Source organism: Girardinichthys multiradiatus, chromosome 22 (genome assembly GCF_021462225.1).
Source record: "Girardinichthys multiradiatus isolate DD_20200921_A chromosome 22, DD_fGirMul_XY1, whole genome shotgun sequence".
Lineage (NCBI taxonomy): Eukaryota > Metazoa > Chordata > Actinopteri > Cyprinodontiformes > Goodeidae > Girardinichthys > Girardinichthys multiradiatus.
Genome location: NC_061814.1, coordinates 21022033 through 21044865, shown reverse-complemented (window position 1 = coordinate 21044865; position 22833 = coordinate 21022033). Strand labels below are relative to the sequence as shown.

Sequence of the window (22833 nt, the reverse complement as noted above, 5' to 3'; positions counted from 1 at the left end):
TCTATCTATCTATCTATCTATCTATCTATCTATCTATCTATCTATCTATCTATCTATCTATCTATCTATCTATCTATCTATCTATCTATCTATCTATCTATCTATCTATCTATCTATCTATCTATCTATCTATCTATCTATCTATCTATCTATCTATCTATCTATCTAGCTGCACAGGATTTTATTCAGGGGTAGCAGTAAGATAGCATAAAATTGTCAATCAATTAATATTACAATAAAATCTATAAAAATGTCTGTTAAACTGAGGTTAAAAGGTTAAATGGGTATTGAAACAAAAAGCATTCTCTATGTTATAATATTTTTGTTAGCAGTCAAGGTGAGAGAAAGCAAAAAATATGACCGTTACGACAATTCAGGAATATCTAACAACAAATAAATGTTCATCAAAGTGCAAAGATTTCACAGAAGAGCTTACCTCCACAAAGAACTCTCTGTTACTCTGCCAGAGTTGAAGTCATAGTATTTTGTCAACATGAGTATCACCTGCAAAACAGATCAAATATATTACTCTAAAAGAGTGTAATGACTGCTGAAAATCAGCAGTGAAGTGTCACAGAAGTCTTTTAAAGGTATGACATATGTAACATTAAAGGGTCCAGATTGATGTGTCAAAGCGGCAACATTCAGTCCTTCAGATGTTTGTCATAGTTTAGTTAATCTTCTTCATGCTTCACTCAGACACAACTCAGAAATAAAAGGGGAAACTTGCTCATTGTTTGCTGTATGAGCAATATTGGACCAAACACCAAGTGCTTGTTATTATTATAAAAGGTGTTCTCATGATTTTCTCCCATGTCATCTAGTCATGATCCATATTAAGGTGCAAAACCTTGAAATTTTTATCAATCTGCATTTTTATGATCATAGAACACTTAGTATTAGACTCTCGTGGATTTCTTTGGACTGTAACAAGCTTACTTGTTTTGAACTCATTAAATATATTTTTTACTGCACTCTTAGGAAACATCACTACCACACAACTGATTCGAAAATTAGAGGCATCTCAAACTCTAAGTTCATTGACAATTTCCACATAACAAGATTCCGCTCTGCTACAAAAATCAACCAAACACGATGCATTGGGTTACTGTAAATATAACGAAGCTGGATGGGAGTAGTTGGAATTTAAGATCTTACTTTAATCACACACAGAGAAGATGATTCAGGGCAGTTTGAATGCCTTTAAACTGAGTTTATAGTTTGTTTGTGTTTTTTGTTAGCAGAAATAAAAACTAAAAATGACTGGATGCTAAAGCTAATTATAAATAGTGGTGTTTGATGATCTAAGGAGCGATGTTATTTTTTTTATTCAAATGTGCAATTTGTTCATTCCTCTGATAAGCTGATAGAACCGAATAACAAATTAACCCAGTGCTGCAGTGCACACATTAATGTGACTGCAGCAGGTCAGATTTGACATTGTCTGTTACAATAGAGTAAGCAACTTAAAAGCACATTCAGTTGTCGTTCACCTTTTACAAAGCAGTGTGTGTTTAAAAGTGGCTATAGGAACACGTGAGCCATCTACATCTGTATTTTTCATTCAAAATAGTAACAACTTGTTTCACACATTGTCCCCTATAAGTCGTTTGTGAAAATATGTGTGCATGAATTAAATCAATATGTCTACATGTCTTCAACGTGTCTGAAATGTTACATATATGCAAATATAGTGATTTTAGTAAAAAACAAACATAGGTATTTACAGCAACAATAAAAATTAAAAACTAACCAAAGCTGAAAATAGCATTTTTATATTATTTCATTGTAAATAATAATCTTTCCCCAGTTAAAAGAAAGATACCAAATTGAGGCACTGTTAAAGGGACTGCTGGGACACAGAAGCCATCTGGGTCAACTGTTAGAAGCATTAGTTTATTTTTGATAAAATAAAATTCACTCAATCTGGCTTAATCTTAACACTCAGAGAGTCTACATTTAAGGTCAAAATTATCTGTGCGTATTCTGAGCAGGCCCAGAGAAGCTAACCAGGAGAAGCAGGAAAAATCCAAGGAGGTCCACTGGGATTATGGGCCATGAGGGCTGGTGTTAATTTAAGTCATTAACTGGGTTGAAACCAAGAAGGCAGGCCAGACTGCTTGCACCAGGACAAATTCCAGTATAATAGCACAGTGCTGTAAAAGGTATTTGTCCTCTTACTGATTTCTTCTGTTTTTGCTTTTTTAATTTTCAAACCAATGCATTAATTTAAAATTATGTGAATACAGATTCAGTCTGAGCAATTCAAATTCAGTTTCTGGTGGCACAGGTTTAGAGCTAGAAACAATCAGCAACCATAGGAAAACTGTAAAAAAAAAAACAGAAGTGAACTGACTGTCAGACAGAGAGGCCATGCAAACACATTGCTGTGATGCAAGATGTGCATAAACTCTTAATGAATAGGAAACAAAGTCTGAAAATACAGAGAAATATAGCTCATCCTTAAGTGGAAATTTGGATATTTAAAAAAAAAAACATGTAAAAGTCTAAGGATAATGTACAGAACTACATGCTGAAGTAATGTTTTCATTTATGCATTTTTTTAAGTGACTGCAAATTTAAGTGGCCCACTCTAAGGCAAAAAAGTCTAGGAAAATGAGTCTTACTCCAGCCCTGATTCTGAGAAAAAACTAATCATGTGTCCCAGCAGCTTTCCCAGCAGAACACGGGGCTGTAGGTCTTTAACAACTGGCATACTAAGCCATAGAGTTCAAGGTTTTTGTAAATTATTACTTCACAACAGTGTTAGGAATATTCTCTTAAGAAAATATAAAAATTTAAAACAAAGTGCTTTTCCATGTAATTACTAATGTTTAAAATCGTGTTTACTGTTTTAAAGATGAACGTTTCTTTTTAACAAACCAAGAAGACACAGAGGTTTGCCTTATTTATCCCCAATAAATACTTACTTAAAAAAAGGCATTTTTAGAAATAAAAAAATAACTGTAATTGGGGGAGAAACGTTGTGCTGTTATTTATCCAAATTAATTGCCAAAGTGATCAGTCATAAAGCCTGCACACCACACTGCTCTTCAGGGAAGCCTATCTGGGCATCTTGCTCAGCTTTTTCAGATCAACTTCCTAATTATCAGCCGTTATGACTGTATGGGGTGACATTGATATAAAAAGAAAGTAGTTCATAATGTAAACAAGGTTGTTTTTTATCCTCTCAATTCAATCTCAACTTTAAGATAGAAACAGGAGATCCACTGCGGCTGGATTAAAAAGGAAAATAAGCAAATCTTCAGATTTTATACTAACTTTTAACCCCCCACTGTACACCAACGTCCGGTGCTCTCATGGTACATATGAGCAGAGCCGGCCTAAGGTTCTCCGTAGACCTAAGCAGGGTCAGTTTGAAATATAATTTTTAAACTAATTTGTCTCAAGTTCTACAGTTAAGGTGGAGAGAAGCATGCAAAGACCTGACAAATAATGATGACCCTAATTGGCAACAAGGTTTTTGGCTCAGGAGAAAATCTTTATAGTAAAATATATGTTAAAAAGAATTATTTCTTTTTGATTTCTTTTTGAGGAGAAGGGGCCAACCTTGATGATATATTCACAAGCAACCATGGAAAAATATTTGCTGATCTAGTTATAACAAGCCACAATGTGCCTGAAGTGATTTCCCAGCTCAGACATACAGCAGCAAATATAAAGGGCAAATATTAATATATTTCAGAACCATAGACCTATACATACTGAAAGAATGAAAGCAGTATCTGACCACAAAAAAAGCTTTTGTAGATACATTCCATTTCTAACGGGAATAACATTAAAGTGTCGCTTATTAGCAATGTAGAGAAAAGATAGCGTGCACTTGCAACAAAGTTCATGCAGGAAACATAGATGTGCTCCAAGAAAGTAAACAAATGAAGAGTCTAGGATACTCTGATACATATTCTTTCTGTTGAAAACATGGTTCAGTATTATGGAATAATATGGAAGTATTGGATTTAAAGAAAGGAACAACCCAAACCTTAGGGAGTACAATGTAGCACAGTTCATCCCGTGGTTGGGTCAGATAGCTCGTGAAGGGAGCACACAGCCAAACCACCGACTGCAGCTTTTATTTGTAAGCATAAAGTTTAGTTCTTTTTCTTTTACTTTTTAGATGTCATCTATCAATACAAAACACCTTCTAGTTTATTCTTCAAGATTAAATTCATAATCGCTCTTTCAAAACAATCCTAGATTCTGCACCAAATATTTTTTTAGTTCTTGTCTCTGAGCTAAATAAACAAGAGAGTGTTTGATTGCAGATGCTGTGCAATTGCATTTTAAGTTTATTTCCACCCACCATATTGTGTCAGTGGCTTAAAGTGATTTGTCAGGGCCAAAAACCATGTTTCTGTGGATAAACCAACTCCAGAAGGACATATAGTTTATATAGTTTGGTGGGATAAATGGTTTAATTGGAATAACGTTATGACTGCTATATTAGGGTGTTTTCACACCAGGAAAGTCCTTTGGTTCGCTTGTTTGGTCTGGACCAAAAGCGGACATTATTATTTTTGGTTGGTGCAGTTTGCTTTCAAATTGTACTTTTTGCAAGTGAACTATAGCTTGTAAACAAAGCCACATGGGTGACAGTCATTGCTCCTACTGGACAGAAATGACAGGGGCGGGACAGAGCACAGACCTGGAAATTGGATAAAACAACTGGGAACTACGTGCAGCACCTCTGCTCTGTATATTTGTGGGCTTACTACAGCTACAAAATCATTGTGAGTGTCAAGAGCAGCCCCTTCGACACAGATTTTGTGACGCTCTACTTATAAAAAAAATTTCAAGATGGCGCCGCAGATGGTCGCCTCGGCGTGTTGGTGCGCATTGTTTTGTTTTGTTTTTTTGCTTTAAAAGTCACCAGTCTGTCAAGCTTCTGAAGTTTGCGGACGACACCACCCTGATCGGACTCATCTCTGATGGTGACGAGTCTGCGTACAGATGGGAGGTGGACCATCTGTTGGACTGGTGCAGCCAGAACAACCTTGAGCTCAACGCTCTAAAGACAGTGCAGATGGTTGTGGACTTCAGGCAGAACCCAGCCCCACCTGCCCCCATCACCCTCTGTGACTCCACAATTGACACTGTGGAATCTTTCTGCTTCCTGGGAACCATCATCTCCCAGGATCTCAAGTGGGAGCCAAACATCAGCTCCCGCATCAAGAAAGCCCAGCAGAGGATGTTCTTCCTGCGGCAGCTGAAGAAATTCAACCTGCTAAAGACTATGATGGTGCACTTCTACACAGCCATCATTGAGTCCATCCTCACCTCCTCCATCACCATCTGGTACGCCGCTGCTACAGCCAAGGATAAGGGCAGGCTGCAGCGTGTCATTCGGTCTGCTGAGAAGGTGATTGGCTGCAGTCTACTGTCGCTCCAGGAACTGTACACCTCCAGGACCCTGAAGCGGGCAGGGAAGATTCTGGCTGATCCCTCCCACCCCGGTCACAGACTCTTTGAGACTCTCCCCTCTGGCAGGAGGCTGCGGTCCATCCGGACCAAAACCTCACGCCACAAGAACAGTTTTTTCCCATCTGCCACCAGCCTGGTTAACAAAGCCCGGAAACCACCCTGACACTCTCCCTTTCCCCCACACCCCCCCCTTTTTTGCTGACAGGACACCTGTAACCTGTAACTCAATGCGTTACATTAACGCTCAGCTTGGACTCCTGCTTTACTTGCACTGCCATACTTGCACAATGATCACCTGCACTGTTGTATTGCTCTTGCATCTTATACTGCTCTATATTTACTCTCACTCACTTAAAACTGTGCACATATATTTATATTATATTTTAGATATGTTTATACTGTTTAATTTGTACTGTATTGAACCGACTATGCCAAAACAAATTCCTTGTATGTCCAAAAACGTACTTGGCAATAAAGCTTTTCTGATTCTGATTCTAATAATTTTGAAACGGCGTTGGTGAATGCATTCCTCCCAGCTGCTGTTGGAATGATATGGTGATGCGTGGCTGTTCACATTAAAGTAACAATTCTGGTCAGAACCACAGCAAAAGTTAAATATATGTGAAATCTGCTGAAACTTTAATTTTTCATACTACAGCTTCACCAGAAGTCAATGATCACTGTGATGAACTACAGACCGACTGGGCTCATCACAGAGTGCTTTTATATTCTCTCCATAACGTGCCAGATTGCTAGGTCTCTGAGCTACTACTCCCAGTAAGTATTTCTCCTGACTTCCTCCTCCTTGCTGGACAAATAGAGATCAAATAAATATTCATATGATGAACCGAAATTCAAGCAACAGACTTTATTACCACTGCTTTTGTTTTGAGTGGGCATTATGTTGTGCAATGACACCCAAGTTCTTTCATCTTTCTGCAGCCTTGTGAACGCTTCTTTTCTTTCACACTTTTGAACATATTTCTCAAATTTAGTCTTGAAAAAGAAGTAAAACTACAGCAAAGTATGCCTTATAAATTAGTTTAAAATGTGACTGTCAACCTATATCTAAAGATTGCTCTTAGTATGTGTGCAACTGGAGCATTTCTTTAAGCTTGTCCTGTTGCTGACCCAAGTTATCCTATACCTCAGGATGGCCCTGCATATGAGAATACTGTTGGACTTTACATATACCTAAAACCAAATTTAAAGCCCCAAATCTTAAATTTGAATCTTATTGATGTAATTCTAATTTTGGAGAGACAAATTTGCAAATGTTACACACTATTTTTTATTGCTATACCTTTTTCTGCACACTACCCCAGTAAACCATCTAAAAGAGACAGATGCGTGTCACAGATGAGTCAAAGGCAACTCTTTTTCAAAGATTTTCTACTCATATAGTAATGTTTTATTCATTTTTTCCTTTTTCTGTAATATTCATCCAAATACATGATTATTAGAAATATTGACATTCATTCATTATGTATTCCATCAGTCTTCAATTTTTCTTGTTTATACTTCATGGGTCCCTGCACAGCTCGCGATTCCCGTCATGACATGTCTTACCTTATTTATGCATTGTAAATATAAAATCAGACACCCAAATATAACACTCTGACTTTAACAATTACAACTTAGCAGACTTAGAAATATCCAACTCTACTCTTCCTTTTTTTATGGAAGTATGACATTGTTTTAAGGGGATCCTTTTTTTGGCAATTATCTACACAGCTTGGTACAACTTTGGTTCAGTGTCCAGACTGGGCTGCAAAGATTTATGGTCTACCAGTAAACTAGTTGTCCACCTTCCTGAGGTCATACCATCACTGACAGAGTCATTTACAATAAAACAACTTGGAGCAAAATTAGAACAAATTACATTCCTTTCCCTTCTCCTCTACTGGAATTAAATGTAAGCATTTATTTGGTAATAAACAAGCAGCTGCAGTGAGATGCCTAAAGCCTTGTTACTGACTTAAAAGCTTTCTATGTTATGAGTGGTGTTTCATGGCTGTAGTTAATGCATCAATACAGCGATACAATATTCACTTTGTAGTTGTGTCAGGCATCAGATGCTTGAAGCTCAGCATGACCTGCAAACCGTTAGATTGTTATTTGAAATCACTAGATGAAGGCTCTCCTTTTAATGATTGGAGAACAAACCAGGTAGCGGCAATGCAGACTCTGTTTCCCACATATTTTTGCATATCTTTCCCTTTGAATTCCAACAAAGGTGTCATGTACTGCAGCACTCATTAGACTACAATAGCACCAACATGTCTCCAAAGTGGATTACCTGACATCCAAGAGATTGCAAATGGATTTCTCAACTGTAATCCTTTGTAAATCTCAACTCTTGGAACTAAATAGACGGGGATGAATTTGATCATTACATCTAAATAAATGGAGGCCTAATGGGTGACTTTCAGGGCTTAGAGTGAGGAGATTACTGGTGTGAAATGATGCTGTTAAATGGTATAGGTACCCAGACAGCACAAAATAAACTCTTTTACTGAAGAAAGAAACAATTGACACAAGAGGGCTCACTGAAATTCATTCCCACTCTCAGCGGCATGTTGATCCAGCCTCATCAGCAATTGGAATTAAGTTGCCTCATCAATAAGACTGTCATCACATTTAGCCACAGCAATTAAACAGATGGATGATTCCATAATAACAATTGTAACAGGAGTTAGTGACTGGAATATCAATAATAATGGCAAATATTAAAAACAACAAGACACATGTTCGATAAATTCAAGCTTTTAAATGCAACAGTGCAGAAAAGAACAATTGTATTAAAAGAAAATGTGATTTTGGTAAACTGAATATCATAGGTTTAGCTATGACTTCGATTTTATAGTGTCTTGCAAAAGTATACATACTCGGAGCTTTTTCAAGTTTTGTTAGATCACGACACAAATATTTTGTTGGGATGTTATATGGTAGACCAACATGAAGTACTGCATATTTATGAAGAGGAAGGAAAATGATTTATGGTTTTCAATAAAAACACAAAAAACAAAATGAAAATCCTAAACTTGTAGCATCTATATGCATTCAGCCCTCTGAGTCTAAACTCTGAGGAACCTTAGTTCGCCTGCAGCTGCAAATCTTGTGGGTTATGTCTCAACCAGCTTTCACATCTAGAGGTTTTTGCCTGTTCTTTTTTGGAAAATATATCCAGCTCAGTCAGAATAGATGGAGCGTGTCTCTTTACATTTTACCACATTTTCTCAAGTCTATTTAGATCTGTATTTTTACAAAATTATTCTTAAACATTCATTTACTTTATTCCAAGTCATTTAATTGCATCTCTGGCTGTATGTTCTGTGTTATTAAGTCTTTGGTAGCCTTGTACAAGTTTTTTCCACAATTGCTCTTTATTTTACTCAATCCATCTTCCCATCAACTCAGACAAGCTACCTGTCCCAGTTGAAGGGAAGTATGTCCACAGCATGATCCTGCTACTACCATGTTTCTCTATGGTAATATTGCACTCATCGTTATCTACAGCGTCCAGATGGTGCAAAAAAAAAGTACATTTTGGTCTCATCTGACCAGAGCACCATCTTCCAGATGTCTGCTGTGTCCCCTACATGGTTTGTGTCAAACTTTAAACAGAACTTCCTACTGACCCAATGAATCTTGAAAGGGCTGCAGGATCCTTGGTATATGATCAAATAGGAGCTCTATTGATGCAACAGATATACTGACATTTTATGCATGCTCTTAGGTAAAATGTGTCAGTGGAAAAAAAGGAAAAAGGCAAGTGGGCAAAAAAAACTCAGAGGCACAATGTGGATAAAGTGAAAAATATTTAAAATGCCTTCACTTTGCAAGGCATTTTCAGTAGAAACAATTTTTACCAAAGGTATGAAACTAAATTTCCATGCAACATAAAGGCATTTCAAATACATTTAAATGTATTTAGAGTGTGCCTCTGAGTATTTGTACCCATTGTTTTCTTTATACTTTTTTTCTACTGGGATATATTTCTTAAAGCAAGAAGCCTCATCTGTAAGAGGTCTTCCTATGGCTTGTTTTCCACAATGGCCTTCATCCTGCCACTTTTCTGAACAGGCTACATTTGCTGAGTGCACAGCAAAATATTCTCCTGTTGACAGCCACTCCTGCCTAAGTTATTTATCGCTAAAACTTCTCCAGAGTCATCATGATGCTTTCGTAGCTGTTTCTCTGAATTACGGTCTCCTTGCTTGCCAGAGGACGGCCACGTCTTGGTAAGTTTGAAGTTGTGCCATCGTATTTCCTTTTTTCAATGACAGAACAGTGCTCTGTGAGATGTTCAAAGTTTGGGATTATGATCATTATCCTGCTTTAAACGTCTCCACAACGCCATTCCTGACTTGTCTGCTGTGTTCCTTGGTCTCCATGATGCTGTTTGTTCACTGAGGTTTGATAAAAATCTCTGAAGCCTTCACTAAATATCTATATTGATACCAAGATTATTATTTATACTGTACTAGATTTAATTTCTGGTTAACAAAAAAAGATGGCTAAATACAAATGTATATACATTTTTTAATAGAAAACCATCTTGAAAACTGCATATCTAACATATTCACATACTCCCTTGTGTTGGTCTGTCACATAAAAACCCCATAAAATACATTGAAGTTCAAGGTTGTAACATGGCAGTTTGAAAAGGTTCAAGGGTTGTCTATTACTATTTTTGCATAACATTACATGTGGCTCAAAGATACTAAGATTTCTTACAGTCAAGGTTGCTACTGAAGAAATACCAGATTTTTATCCAAAAGGACAAAATGAAACAGGGATGATAGCAATGGGTCAGAAGATTCACTTCCATAAATTAAAAACCAAAAAAATATAACTGAGCGGAAACCCTTAGTAGAAGTGGAATAGCACTCGATGAAATTACCACATTAAACAGCATCACTTAACACCTTTCATAACAACAGAAGTGTCTACTTCAATTTTACTCTTTGTTGCCTTGTGAAATCTCTCAGCACCTAGATGAGCCCGTAGAACAGCAGCACAGTGCTGCACTTCAGTACCACCTGAGCAGGACCTAAAACGTGCAGAGGCTTTTGTCTGTCACATCAATTTATATCACTTCATTAACAAAGGCAACATTTCCTAGTAGGCCAGATGTTGAACTAAAGTTGGCTTGTTTGAAGTTGGAGCTGTTGGCTCCCGTGTATGTCAGGTCACTGCAAACATGAATTATAAAAGAAGCATCACAATATTGCTTTGCACAGTATAAACTACCTACTCTCTCATAAAACTCAAATATTCACAGATGAAAGCGTTAACACAGCAGATAAAGAAACATTTTTTGTCATAAAGTTTAGCTGGAGTGTGACTGGTGGTGTAATTCTACTGATGTGAACAACTTAGCTGTACTTTCAATAGGCTCACTTCAGATACTTTGTGTTACAGTTCTGGCTTTCAAGCTGAACAGCAAGTGTCTGAATTTATTGGCCACCCCATGCTGAGACAAGAGCACTGTGTCCATGTAGAGGCTTGGTTGACAGACCCTCTGAAATGACTTCCATCTTTTTTAGGCTTATGCCCTCGGATCATTGGCTCCTTCACCACAACTGAAAGCCCGAGCCGGTTCAACTGCTTGGACACAGCGGCCTGCTGAGCTCAGAAACCTCAGAGTGTACGAGGGGGGGCTCTGATCAATCCATGCAATTATTAGACAGCTATTGGGCTGGCACTTTCAACCCAAGCAAAAAGCTGTACCCGCTGGGCCAAGAGGTCTGTGTTTTTTTTCAAAATCCCTTTTAAAGCTTCAGCACTCAGTCTGTAATGTGTAAGTGCTGAGGGAGATGGTAAAAGATTAGTCACATGTTGAAAAACCAAAAGCTTCTTGGACTACTTAATAAAGTGCATTTCCTCTGATAAAGTGAAACAACAGATGGGACAAAAATGCCAGGGAAGGATTTTTTTTTCACCCATATGTCCTATTAGGCTCACCAACTGTGTTTGAGGTTTGCCAATAATGCAACATGATATATCCAAAATAAAGAGCGTAAATGATTGAACCAGACTTATAGTTTTGAATATGAGGTTTTCATACATCGACCAGATGGTGCGACTCATTTAAATGATGATTGCAGGTGGCGACTGTAATATAAAAGTGTTCTGAAGCACCAAACGAGATGTAAACTGAGCAATGGCCAAAAAAATAACGCTAACAAAAGCAACACAACTTGGAGGGAGTTTCATAGATAGATGGAGCACTGATATAACTAAGCTTCAGCTGAAGAAAAAAATGCATCCCAACAAAACAACTCTTCTAACATATTATTTTAAGGGTGCATCTCCAAATAAAAAAAGCTAATTTCTTCCTTACCTGCTGCTCCTGCAACCATTCTGAGGCTTTATGTTTTATTCTGAAGCTGATCATGAAACAACAGTGAGTCACAAAAGCAAACAGGCTGAGCACACAGCATAAGTCTGATTTAAGCTGCCACAAAGAAGTGAAGCACAAAAGATGTCTCTGTGACACACAGAAGGAAAAAAAAGAGGTGAGATCTCATTATGCTCCCCGCAAGTTAACGTCATGCTCCTCTGGAAAAACAATCTTTACCTGATTTGGATTCTGAATTTCTGCTCCGTTGGGCCGCATTTGGCAAACAAGAAAGGAAACTCAGGAGGCAAGCACAGCTTGGCAATATATAAAAAAAACACACTCAGCAGGATCTGAAGGCGTCAGAGAAGCTCACCATGGGAAGGCTTGGTGACTTGACAGACCTGAACTAAGACAGCCAGTGGTTTTTTTGCAGAGTTCAGTTTTATGAGTTGGGGTTTGTCCATGCAGCAAAGGAGGCTCCACAGACCCAAAACTGATCACAAAAATAAACTTTTCTAAGTGGCGCTTTTACTATTCCTGTCATTATGCTTTTCATGAATATATTTATGTGTGAGATGTTCAATCCCTGCAACAGTGCGAAATCCCACCCCCTACTCCACTCCACCCCCAGAGAGGGAGGAGCCCATGAAGATTCATGCTCAAAGCATTTGCCAGGAGCTTCTCTAAGCATTCAGTGCGCTTTATGAAGAAAGCTTCATGTCTCCTGTAGGACCAGGAAACTGAATGTTTATGCAGATATAGTGTGTTGAGGAATTAGAATGAAGGCTAGGTCATAATACTGTTTTTTCCATTCCTAAAACAGAATATGTGTATATCAGGGTGAACAAGTTGCTGAAACAAAAATGCAAAGTAGCAGAAAAGGCAACAGAGATCCACTTCTATTGTTAAATTTCAGTTTATTTAATCAACTAGATGGCTATAGCCAAAATGGCTGTAAGATATGGAGAAATCTAGTTAGTAATCCTTCCTGTTAGTGTAACTTAAGGATGTCTACATACATCAGATTTGGTAATTATGTGAATAAACAGTTTAAAGAGTATTTAATTAGTTTTGTTAATGCATTCGCTTTTGAAAAACATGAATCTTCACCCTCAATCTGGTGCTTAAAAAATATGTTATTAATGGCAACTGTGCCTGTGGATCTGTTTATGTAATACGCATTATTCTATGGGGGTAACAAGTAAAGTCAATCAATTTTAAGATACAAGAGGGATACTGGATATAAGGGAAGGAATAGCATGAAGAACAGGATTTTAAGGTTCAAATTAATATGATTTTTTTTTTATTCTTTCCCCTGATCAAAGTAACAGTAAAATATCCACTCTAATCTGTGTTTCTAATCTTCACTTTATTATATTTCTCTTTCTTTCTCAAAAATTCATATGCACAAATACAGTATTTTATCCTACATATTTAATTGTGCTTTTTCATTAAACATTTTCAATATGTACATGAAACACACATTACAAATGAATATTTTATTCAAGTATGGCCAACTTTGTGTTTTGTACACTGTAGCTCAGTAAATCCTGGAGTTGGGTAAAAAGGTGCAAGCAAACCACTAAATCAGAGCCTTGATTGAACCTTTTAGGTTTTTCTACCCAAGTGGATTTTATATTTTTTCTGCGATTTCTTGCCCCTACTTGTTATTACTTAAACTATTTTATTTATGCACCTCCATAATTATGATACTTATAATACTATTTTACACAAATCCAAATTTCTAACATCCTAACAGCTTTGGTTGCAAATGCTTTTAAACTTATTTTGTTCATATTGTATTTTATAACCACAAGTGGGAAAAATATGGGTGTAATGCTACAAGATTTGTAACTTATGGGTATAAGGAATTGACAGACGGAAAATCACAATTTTATCACCTATTATTAAAATGTTGCTATTTAATATAAAATTAAGTATTTAGTTGCATGAGTTATGCAATATTTTTATCATGCAGGCAGAACAAATAAACTATAGTCTTTTATTGAAGCATAACATTTACAGGAACGGCTCTTTCTGTTCTTGTTCTCTGCCCTATCCTTTCCTGCTTCTTGTGGTTTGGAACAACGCCAATAAAGATTTGATTTGATCATTCTAGTTTGAGATCATTTTATCGGTTATCTGTCCTAAATTATGATGATATCCTGTAGTCTCATATAAAGATTACACTGGTTCAGTTTTGAAGGTTGTCAGCTGTATGAAAAGAGAAGCTCTGACAGTTTGCTGTGGCATTCAGGTGTGCATTAACACAATGTAAAGCAGAAAAGAAATCAAAATTTTTGAAAAGCAACTGTCTCTGCCCATTAATCTGTCTACTTTACCAGATCAACTTTAATTTATTTGTAGCCCACCTTTCTGCAGTGAGAAATGGTTCAACAAGCAGAAATCATTTTCGAAAAGCTACCAAACATCTTATGGGTTTATGTCTCAGAGTATCTAAAAGCACCAAATAACATTTAAATGTTTAAGATTATGGACGCACAAGTATAAAAAGTCTGAACAACTACAGCTTGTTTGAAGGGTCACTGAGAGAAAGTTTTGTGTCACTAAAGACAGCACGGCACCACAGCTATGGCTTGTAAACAAACAAGGCTTCTTGAACAGTAACATTTGGATTGACCAAAGCTGAGATGTGCTGAAACACAAAAACAAAATAACCACAAATAAGAACAAAGACCTCAGACCAACTTTCACAGTGGTTGGATGCTGATAAGTTGAGCTTCTTTTGCAGCCACACAACCTGGACACCATGCAGTCATTAAGCAAGCCAAATTCTTCTGTACACCAAGGTACAGCGGGGTCTGATGTGAGTCCCTCTGTTTGACATCTGCAAATCAGGCCAAACTGGGTCAGTCACCATGAGAATCCTCCTAAGCACAGCAGCAAGTCAGCAACAGAATGCCTAAATAAGAAAATAATCAGGAGTTTGTAAAGTCTATGTCAACTTAAGTATTGTAGGGAAAGATAAAGACTAATAAATGCTGGACCTTTAAACATAGCAACTGATTCTGCAATGTATTCCAAATTGTTTTAGGGCTCATTAATAAATGATACTGTGAAGCCCAAATCTTTTCATACCCCAGGCAGAAAAACAAAGAGAGAGAGAGAGTTCCAATAAGCTCGATAAAATAAATCCCTGACTGGAAGCAGAAATTATGTTCAAGGTTATCAATATGCATTGAAATATTTTAGACAGCAAAAGCTAAGAATGCATTCATTTGGCTAAGTCATGAGCATGAAAAACTTTATGTTAACATTAGTTAAAGAGCATTGTTTGTCATTTGTTGACATGCATCTAAATAAATACATTCTTGTCATAAAAGCTGAATGTTCTGACAGTCTTGAACACTCAATCTGTAGAATAAAGGATGACTTTAGCTCAGTCTAACGTTATGGGCATTCAGCATGTTCTGAGGAGTGAATAATGCAAACGATTGAATTTCTAGTGTCCATAACACCACAATATGATGGGATAACATGGCTCCACAGTAGCTTAAAGGACTAATGAGGTAAAAAATGAAAGAATAGCTGTTAGAGCTGGAGGTTATTCCGCAACCTATTAAATAATGGGGGTGTACATAATTTTTTAACACGCCTCTACCTCTTTGTAATGTCTTTTGTTAAATAAATAATTACACTGTTATTTGTGATCTTGTTGTTCCTCTGTGGTTGTCTTTAATGTATTTATTATCAATTACATTTTTAAATATAGTGATGATCTAATAAATGTTTAAGTACCTTAGCAGTAGAAAATAATATGGTAATATCTTACCTTAACACATGACAGGGTCGATGTATTGTTTTGTTTTGTTTTTTTATTTATAACTAGACATTTATATTTTTACTTAGATGGGCAAAGTCCACGTGAATAACTGAACACAAACAAACTGAGCTCTGTGGCATCTTTTTTCTAGTTTAAATTTGTTCATTATTGTAAAATTCCTCCCTATTCCCCATGAATGAAATTTGTATTTGACATTTGACAGAGTCTTACTGTAGAATAGAGCAGATGTTTGCTTTAAATGAATAGGAAGTACACGGGCAGCTTATTCATCTGGACTCAGAGTATTACAAATACTAGACATCACCACAAAGAAGTGGACATGGGATCAGTGCAAACCAATTATTGTTAGCTTGTAGAAGGATATCAGTTTATTTCAAAGGCACAGTTCAAATATTACATACATTCATTTCACAAAGATTGGTATTTCCTTTAAATTATTGAATTTATTTAAACTTTTATTTGGTAAATTTCAATGATGGTTGGATGAAGGGTTTTGATTTTGGCTCTCAATAGAAACCCAAAATTAAATTTCTTAGAAAATTAGAGTAAACAGTCAATGACACCCTCCACAAGGGGTAACCCACAAAAGGGCATTGCTAAAAAAGAGGACTGATCACAGAGTGTATCCAAGTATATCAATGGAAAGTTGAGTGGAAGGAAAAAGTGAGGTAGAGAAAAAGTGCCCAAGCAACAGGGAAAGCTGTGGCGTTGAGGGATTGTGAAGCAAAGCCCATTCAAGAGTTTAAAAGAAATTCACAGGGCGTGGACTGCAGCTGAAGTCAGTGCTTCAAGAGGCACCACACACAGATATATCCAGGTCATGACCTGTAGCTGTCTCACTCCTTGTGTTAAGCCCCTCCTGAGGCAAAGGCAATATCAGAAGTGTCTCATTGGGGCTAAGAATTAAAAGGACTGGATTTTTTTTCAGTGCTCCAAAGTTTTCTTTTCAAATGAAATCACATTTTGCACAGAGATGACTTTGGGAAGCTGTATTACCTGCTTGTTATGGTCCACTGAGTTTTCTGGAGTCCAATGTCAGCTCGGTCATCTATCGGGAACTAGGGCATTTCATGCTTCCCTCTGCAGACAAGCTGTATGGAGATGCTGATTTTATATTCCAGCAGAATTTGGCACCAACCCACACTGCTAAAAGTACCACCACCTACTTAAATGATCATGGCATCACTGTGCTTGATTGGCCTGCAAACTGGCTTGACCTAAATCCCATAGATAATGTTGTCAGGAGGTTGATCAGAGACACCAGACCCAACAATTCAGATGAGATGAAGGCTGTTATTATAGCAACCATGGATTTATCAAGACCTCAGTAAAGCCACAGATTGATCACCTCCATGCAACACAGTGTTGTTGCAGTATTTCATGCAAAAGGAGAATCACGTATTTAGTGCATATACTACAGTACATGGAGACACTTTTCATTATGAAAGATGCCTGTGTTCAAATAATTTTTATTGGTCCTATTGTATGTAATATTATAACAGAATTCTGGGTTTTCATCAGCTCTAAGCCGTAATCATCAAAGCTAACAGAAATAAAGGCTCTCTGTGTAATAAATCCAAATGGCATCTGAGCTACACTTTTTTAATACTTTAAAACAGAAACTCAGTGATATTATAACTTATGAATATGCACAAGTAATACAAGTTGTATTATCATACTCTTGTTTTGTGTCAATCATTCTTAAATATATAAAAATGTAGATTGTTAGAAACAGTCATTTTGTTTTATATTAAAATAAGCCATATATTTCATAATCAGCAAGTTAAAGATTTTCAGCTTAGACTATGGTTTTAAGCTTTTTTTTCCAGTCCTTCAGCTTGTCTGCTTACAAGGTGACATTTAGATGAAATATTGACATTTAAACAAGCTTTTGCCTCATTATAAATTATGCTACTGGAGTTTTCGAAGATTTTAGATGATTAATCACACGACAATAACCTTGTAATGCCTTATAAATGAAGGTGGTCTTTGTTTTCACATGTAATTTTCCCCTTACTGTGAATCAGCAATATAATTAACAGTAAATTTAAATTAGTCAAACATTTGTAAAGTAGCTCATTAGTAAAGGAGTGTACAATATCTGAATTATTCGATGTTATTGACTTGCTCTGATATTTTCTTTTCTTCTCGTTTCCTGATCAACATTTGTCATTTATTTCTCAAGCCTTATTGCTAAAGATTTTTTTTCTCATTTGTGAAATAATCATCACAATTTGAAGATCCCTTTCAGCTTTTCAATCCATACGAATAGTAAAACCTTGGTAAACGTGAAAGAGGTGCTACTTATTTCAGTGGCTAGAACACTGATGGATGTACTTGTCCATTAATTTTCAATACCAAGGTTTTAGCCATCAGAGATCGAACATTTAAACTTCAAGCTAGTAATCATCGGGCTTTAATAATTTGATTCAACAACATCAACAACTGCAAAATAATTAGATGATTTGCTTGGATGTTTGTTCTGAATAAAAAAGGTACTTCCTAATTTGCATTCATGCTACCACAGCCTTGAACGGCTATCCTGTGGGGCGCATGTATGGCAGATGCTTTGTTTCAATAAGCTTCTGTTCATCGAAGGTTCTCTGAACCTCTATGATCATCCAAGGGCAGAGCATTCTATAAAGATGCATATGTAAAAGATTTCATATCCAACGGTTTTTAGAGTGAGGTGGAGCATGTACGGTTTTGTTCTGATTGTCCAAGGTTTGTCACGATTGAAGTTGAGATTTGAAATTTATTTCGAACAATCTATGAATTTCAAATGGTTAATTAAATTTCACAGATGTAAGGCTCCATTTTGAAAGTAGGTTAGAAAACATATTATTATATTACATATTTTAGTATTATTTTATATCTGCATTTGTTCAGCAATATGGAAGACATGGTTTCTTCTGTTTTTTTATTCAGCTGTTCTGGGAATCAGAAGGTCTAAATTGGATGTCGGTGTGAATGTGTTTGTCATTCCGTTTGCCCGGTGAGCCAATCAAAATGTCCTTGGTCTTGCCCAGCATAAACCGAGGGGAGGCATCAGCCCTCCAAAACCTTGAACACATATGTCGCATTTTTATTTTCACCCTCGTTTATGAGAAATAAATTTAGAAAAAATAAACATTTATCCCAATAAAAAGCCATGTTCTCCTGTGCTATCTGTCTTCTTGAGTTTTCAAAGGTTCAAAAAGCTTGCTTCTAAAGGTAATAAAAATGTAAGTAGAAACACAATGTCGGAATTGAGCATGGAATTCTTGGTGTGAGCAAAATGAGTTGTTTAACTATTGAGTGATTGGTTCTTGGGCAGAAGTGCTGCACAAACAAGAACCAAACCAGGTTTTGGAGGTCCAAATTAATCAAGACTTTAAAACAAGAATAACGTTTAGTGTGAATAGACAGTTTGACCTGATGATTTTCATATTTGTTAGGGTTTTTATGACTTTTTGTATTGTTTATCACTCATCTAAGTGCTTTTCCCTCCTTACATGTTGCAGGAGGGGAGATGGTCACAAGAATGAGTTATGCTTTTATTACTAGCAGCATCTGGGGGCTATACACCAGGTGCCCACTTCCCACCTCCTCTGTTTGTTTATAATCAAGACAAATGAACCCTAACCTTTCTGACCCCACACACACACACATACACCACCCTGAATGATGTTTGAACTGTGTGTGACCAAGCATGTATAAATAAAGAGAGAGGGGCTAATACTTCGTAGTCTGTAGTGCACAGCTATCCTTGCAAGTAAAACTGACTCGGTGTCTTTCCTTACCTCTGAGTTGATTAAATAATACCTATCAATATTCCTCAGAATTAGTCAGCTCATCTTAGTCTGAGACCATGGTTCTCAAATGAAAAGAGTTGGACAGCTCCCTCCAGGTCTGGAATCAGTCTCTGCCTCAAGCAAAGGACTATCAACTATCTTGACATATTGTTCAAGAGTGCTAGCAGGAAAGGAAAATCATAGCTTTTGATTCACTGGGGTCACATTACATGGATCACAACTGAAAAAAAGGATATCCTGGATAAAAGGTGAGCTCTCTCTGAAGGAGCGAGAGAAAGAGAGAGAGAGAGGGAGAGATAGACAGACATATAGATTGAATAACTAAAATAAGTAAATTCTTTGATAATATTCCATTATTAAGATCCAATTCTAAGTGCTGGTGGATAAAATATAGACTACAGGCATGTCACTTTCTGAATGCTTTCAGATACAGAAAATGAGGACATCTATCTGAGAAAAAACAGCTATGCGGATGATATACGTTTGTGCAGGTCTGCGCTGCCAGTTTATGCAAATCCACTCTACTCCTTTTGCACTGCCTCAAAATAAAGGACTTTTATCTTTTTTTAAATCTAAGATATTAATCTTAACATTTGTTTCCTGACAGTAGTTCTGGATTGTAATTTACTTCACATAAATTAAATAACAACGTTTCACTGAGTATCAACTCATTTCAAATAACAAACCATTCAACTGAGGTCATTCTTTAATCCCAAGCAGACTAGACAACGTGACATTTACTGGTCTCACAGCCAACTCTGGTCTGTTGTTTGCAAATAATTCAGATTGCACTTTTGACTAAAAAATATGCAAGTGGTACGCTGTGGCTTTAGCTAAACATGACATAGACAAATAGATTGTGACATTCCTTGCTTGTACGTGAGGCTCTAAATGGAGACACACTGTGTTGCATGGAATTTTCCCTGCTGTTTTGAGTGCTTCCACATTGACACATCTTCTCTGAGGGTTGGTTGAGTTTTAAGACCACAGACGTAATCGAGCGAAAACTGCAGCATAGTGGGTACCAAACGTAGGCAACCTCTATAAGCATGTGGAACAATATATTTGTATGTGTATCCAACTTATAGTTTTACTTGAAATGTTTAGCTCATGTGACCATGGGCGAAATGGAACATTGCACAGGATGACACAACCTGGTGGGTGAGATTAAAAAAAAAACTTGGGGAAAAAAATTGAAGTACAGCAATATAAGACTACAGCGACTTAGACGTTACTGTGTTGTACATCATCCTAATAAAAGATCAGAAGATTCTGTGCATCATTACTGCTTGAAATCTGAGAGAATTATGTTTGTATTTATTCATTTGTGTCTCTGTACCTTTTACATTGTTGGGATTTTTGTGTTCAATAAAAAAAGAGAAGGAAAAAAGTTTTTGAGGAAAAGTGCATCCTAACAAGTGTTCTATTCCTTCCTTGCAGAAATTCATTGCAGTAAATAGAGAGTTGGTACCCAGCCCAGCTTTGTTTTGCACAGTGTAGATAGACACAGTAATAAAAAAAACTTGGAGGGTGGCTAATAGGAATGTGATTTTCAGCTTTCGATTAAGGACCAAACGACTATTTCCTTTTTTCTTCTTCTTTGAATTAATCCAAATTGCATTTTGTCATCTCTAATTTAAAAAAAGACTTAGACTGGTATGCTAACTTCTTTAACAGATCAATATTTCAATAAATATAATTTTTTTAACTTATAAAAACAGCAGGTTCTAATATTCTTCTAATATTAAATAGTAGCAGGTTTTTGTTCTGCAGAATATGTGTGGATATTTATGTGTCAGAAACTAGGGTGGGGTGTATGGGGAGCAGAAGAAGGGGCTTGCACAGGGTACCATTCAAGCAAGAACCACCCCTACACACCTTTATCTAAACTACTTGCATTTAAAAATACCAATTTGATTCCAATCAATGTTTTTCCTTTCCGTTTACAAACACAAACACAAACACACACACACACATTATGTTTATATATTTATATATACATATATATATATATATATATAAATATATATATATATATGTATGTATGTATGTATGTATAAGCATAAATAAAGGGAAAACATGGACCAGACAGAAACATACTCGAAAGAAGAAACCCTCATCTTCTTTTGTAAATATTTATGTTAAATCTATGAAAAACGAAAATTTGGATAACCTTTATAATATATTTCTCTAAATACTGCACTAGTTTTGCTTATCAAAGATAAAAATAATTAAGCAACAGCATTAATGAGTTGTGTTTATGTGTGTCTCTGTGCATGGCACAGGAGAGGGAAGGTGGGCACAGTCACACATGAATGATAACCTCGTTCCTGTCACTACCGCCCAGAATAAAAGCTTCAAATATAGGCATGCTACACCCCACAGATGAGTGAGCGCTGACCACACTGCGTCAAAAGACAGCCGTGCGTAAAACGTGAAGCGCCACAAAGTAGGCTATACTTACGCTGCTGTTTTGTCCGGACCAGTGCACCATCGCCTGGTTGTGAGCTGTGTCCCCAGTGAGTGCAAATGTTGAACTTGTGAGCTGAAACTCCTCCTGGTCCGAAACCGATGCATCCTCCACATCCTCGCTTCGGAATCCGGACCAGGTCTCTGCGCCCCTTCGCACTCTCCAAGAGAACGCATCTCTGCCCCCAGTCAAGTTAAATCTGTTATCACTCTCTTCACTTGCGTTATTAGGAAAGGGGCCAGAGGCGCTTGAAGCACTCAGAGGAGGGTGGGAAAGTTTTTGATGGTCTCCGTCTCTCTGCGGACCACTTGTCTTATTCTCCCCCAGCTGTGGCTGTACTTTGAATGAACTTTCTTTACTAACGGTTAATACCGCAGCGAGGTGCTTTTCCTCTCCGCTGGCGCTGAACGACTCCTCACCAAAACCGTCAAATTCTTTACCGGGAGCTGCGTCAAAATCTGCCTGATCCAGGGCCGTTCCCTCCTGGGGTACCGCCGCGACAAGTGGCAGCTGGCACCGGGGAATGCACCTTACCTCCGCCTTTGTTCCGCCCAGGATGGAAGTTAATGAGAACAGACAAATCCTCTCGGAGAGAAAAACGATAAAAAAGCAGCAACCGAGACGCGTCTCCATCATACATTCATTCCGATTTTAGAGCTTTTTAACTAAAAAAAATATATATATATTTTTTTAAACAGGCGCGATTCACCTGGTAAAGAGGAGTCTGCGAACGCACTGTAGGGAGGTGCAGCAACGCGCGGACAAGTGTTCCCAAGTACTGATGCAAACGATGCATCAGAGGAGGAGCTGGAGGCTGAATCCTGCATGAGAGGAGCGGGGGCACACTCCCGCATCCTCATCTTAGCCCGCTTTAAGAAATAAACTTGTTATCTTAATTAAGCTATAAATCTCCCATGGGTCTAAACTGTTCCTGATGTGCAGAATGCTACGTATTATTTCATTATGTAGGCTA

General features: G+C 37.2%; 1 protein-coding gene across 1 annotated transcript in view; it reads right to left on the bottom strand.

Moving 5' to 3' along the window:
• The window catches only part of LOC124859666 (VPS10 domain-containing receptor SorCS1-like), an 80711-nt gene extending 58088 nt beyond the window's left edge, over window positions 1–22623 (bottom strand). Inside the window, exons 1-2 of the mRNA XM_047352571.1 lie at window positions 21855–22623; window positions 437–504 (exon numbers count right to left, since the gene is read on the bottom strand). Of these exons, the coding sequence (XP_047208527.1) occupies window positions 437–504; window positions 21855–22496 (710 nt within the window). The 5' untranslated portion in view covers window positions 22497–22623. The remainder of the gene's footprint in view (window positions 1–436; window positions 505–21854) is intronic.
• Between the last annotated feature and the right edge of the window lie 210 nt (window positions 22624–22833).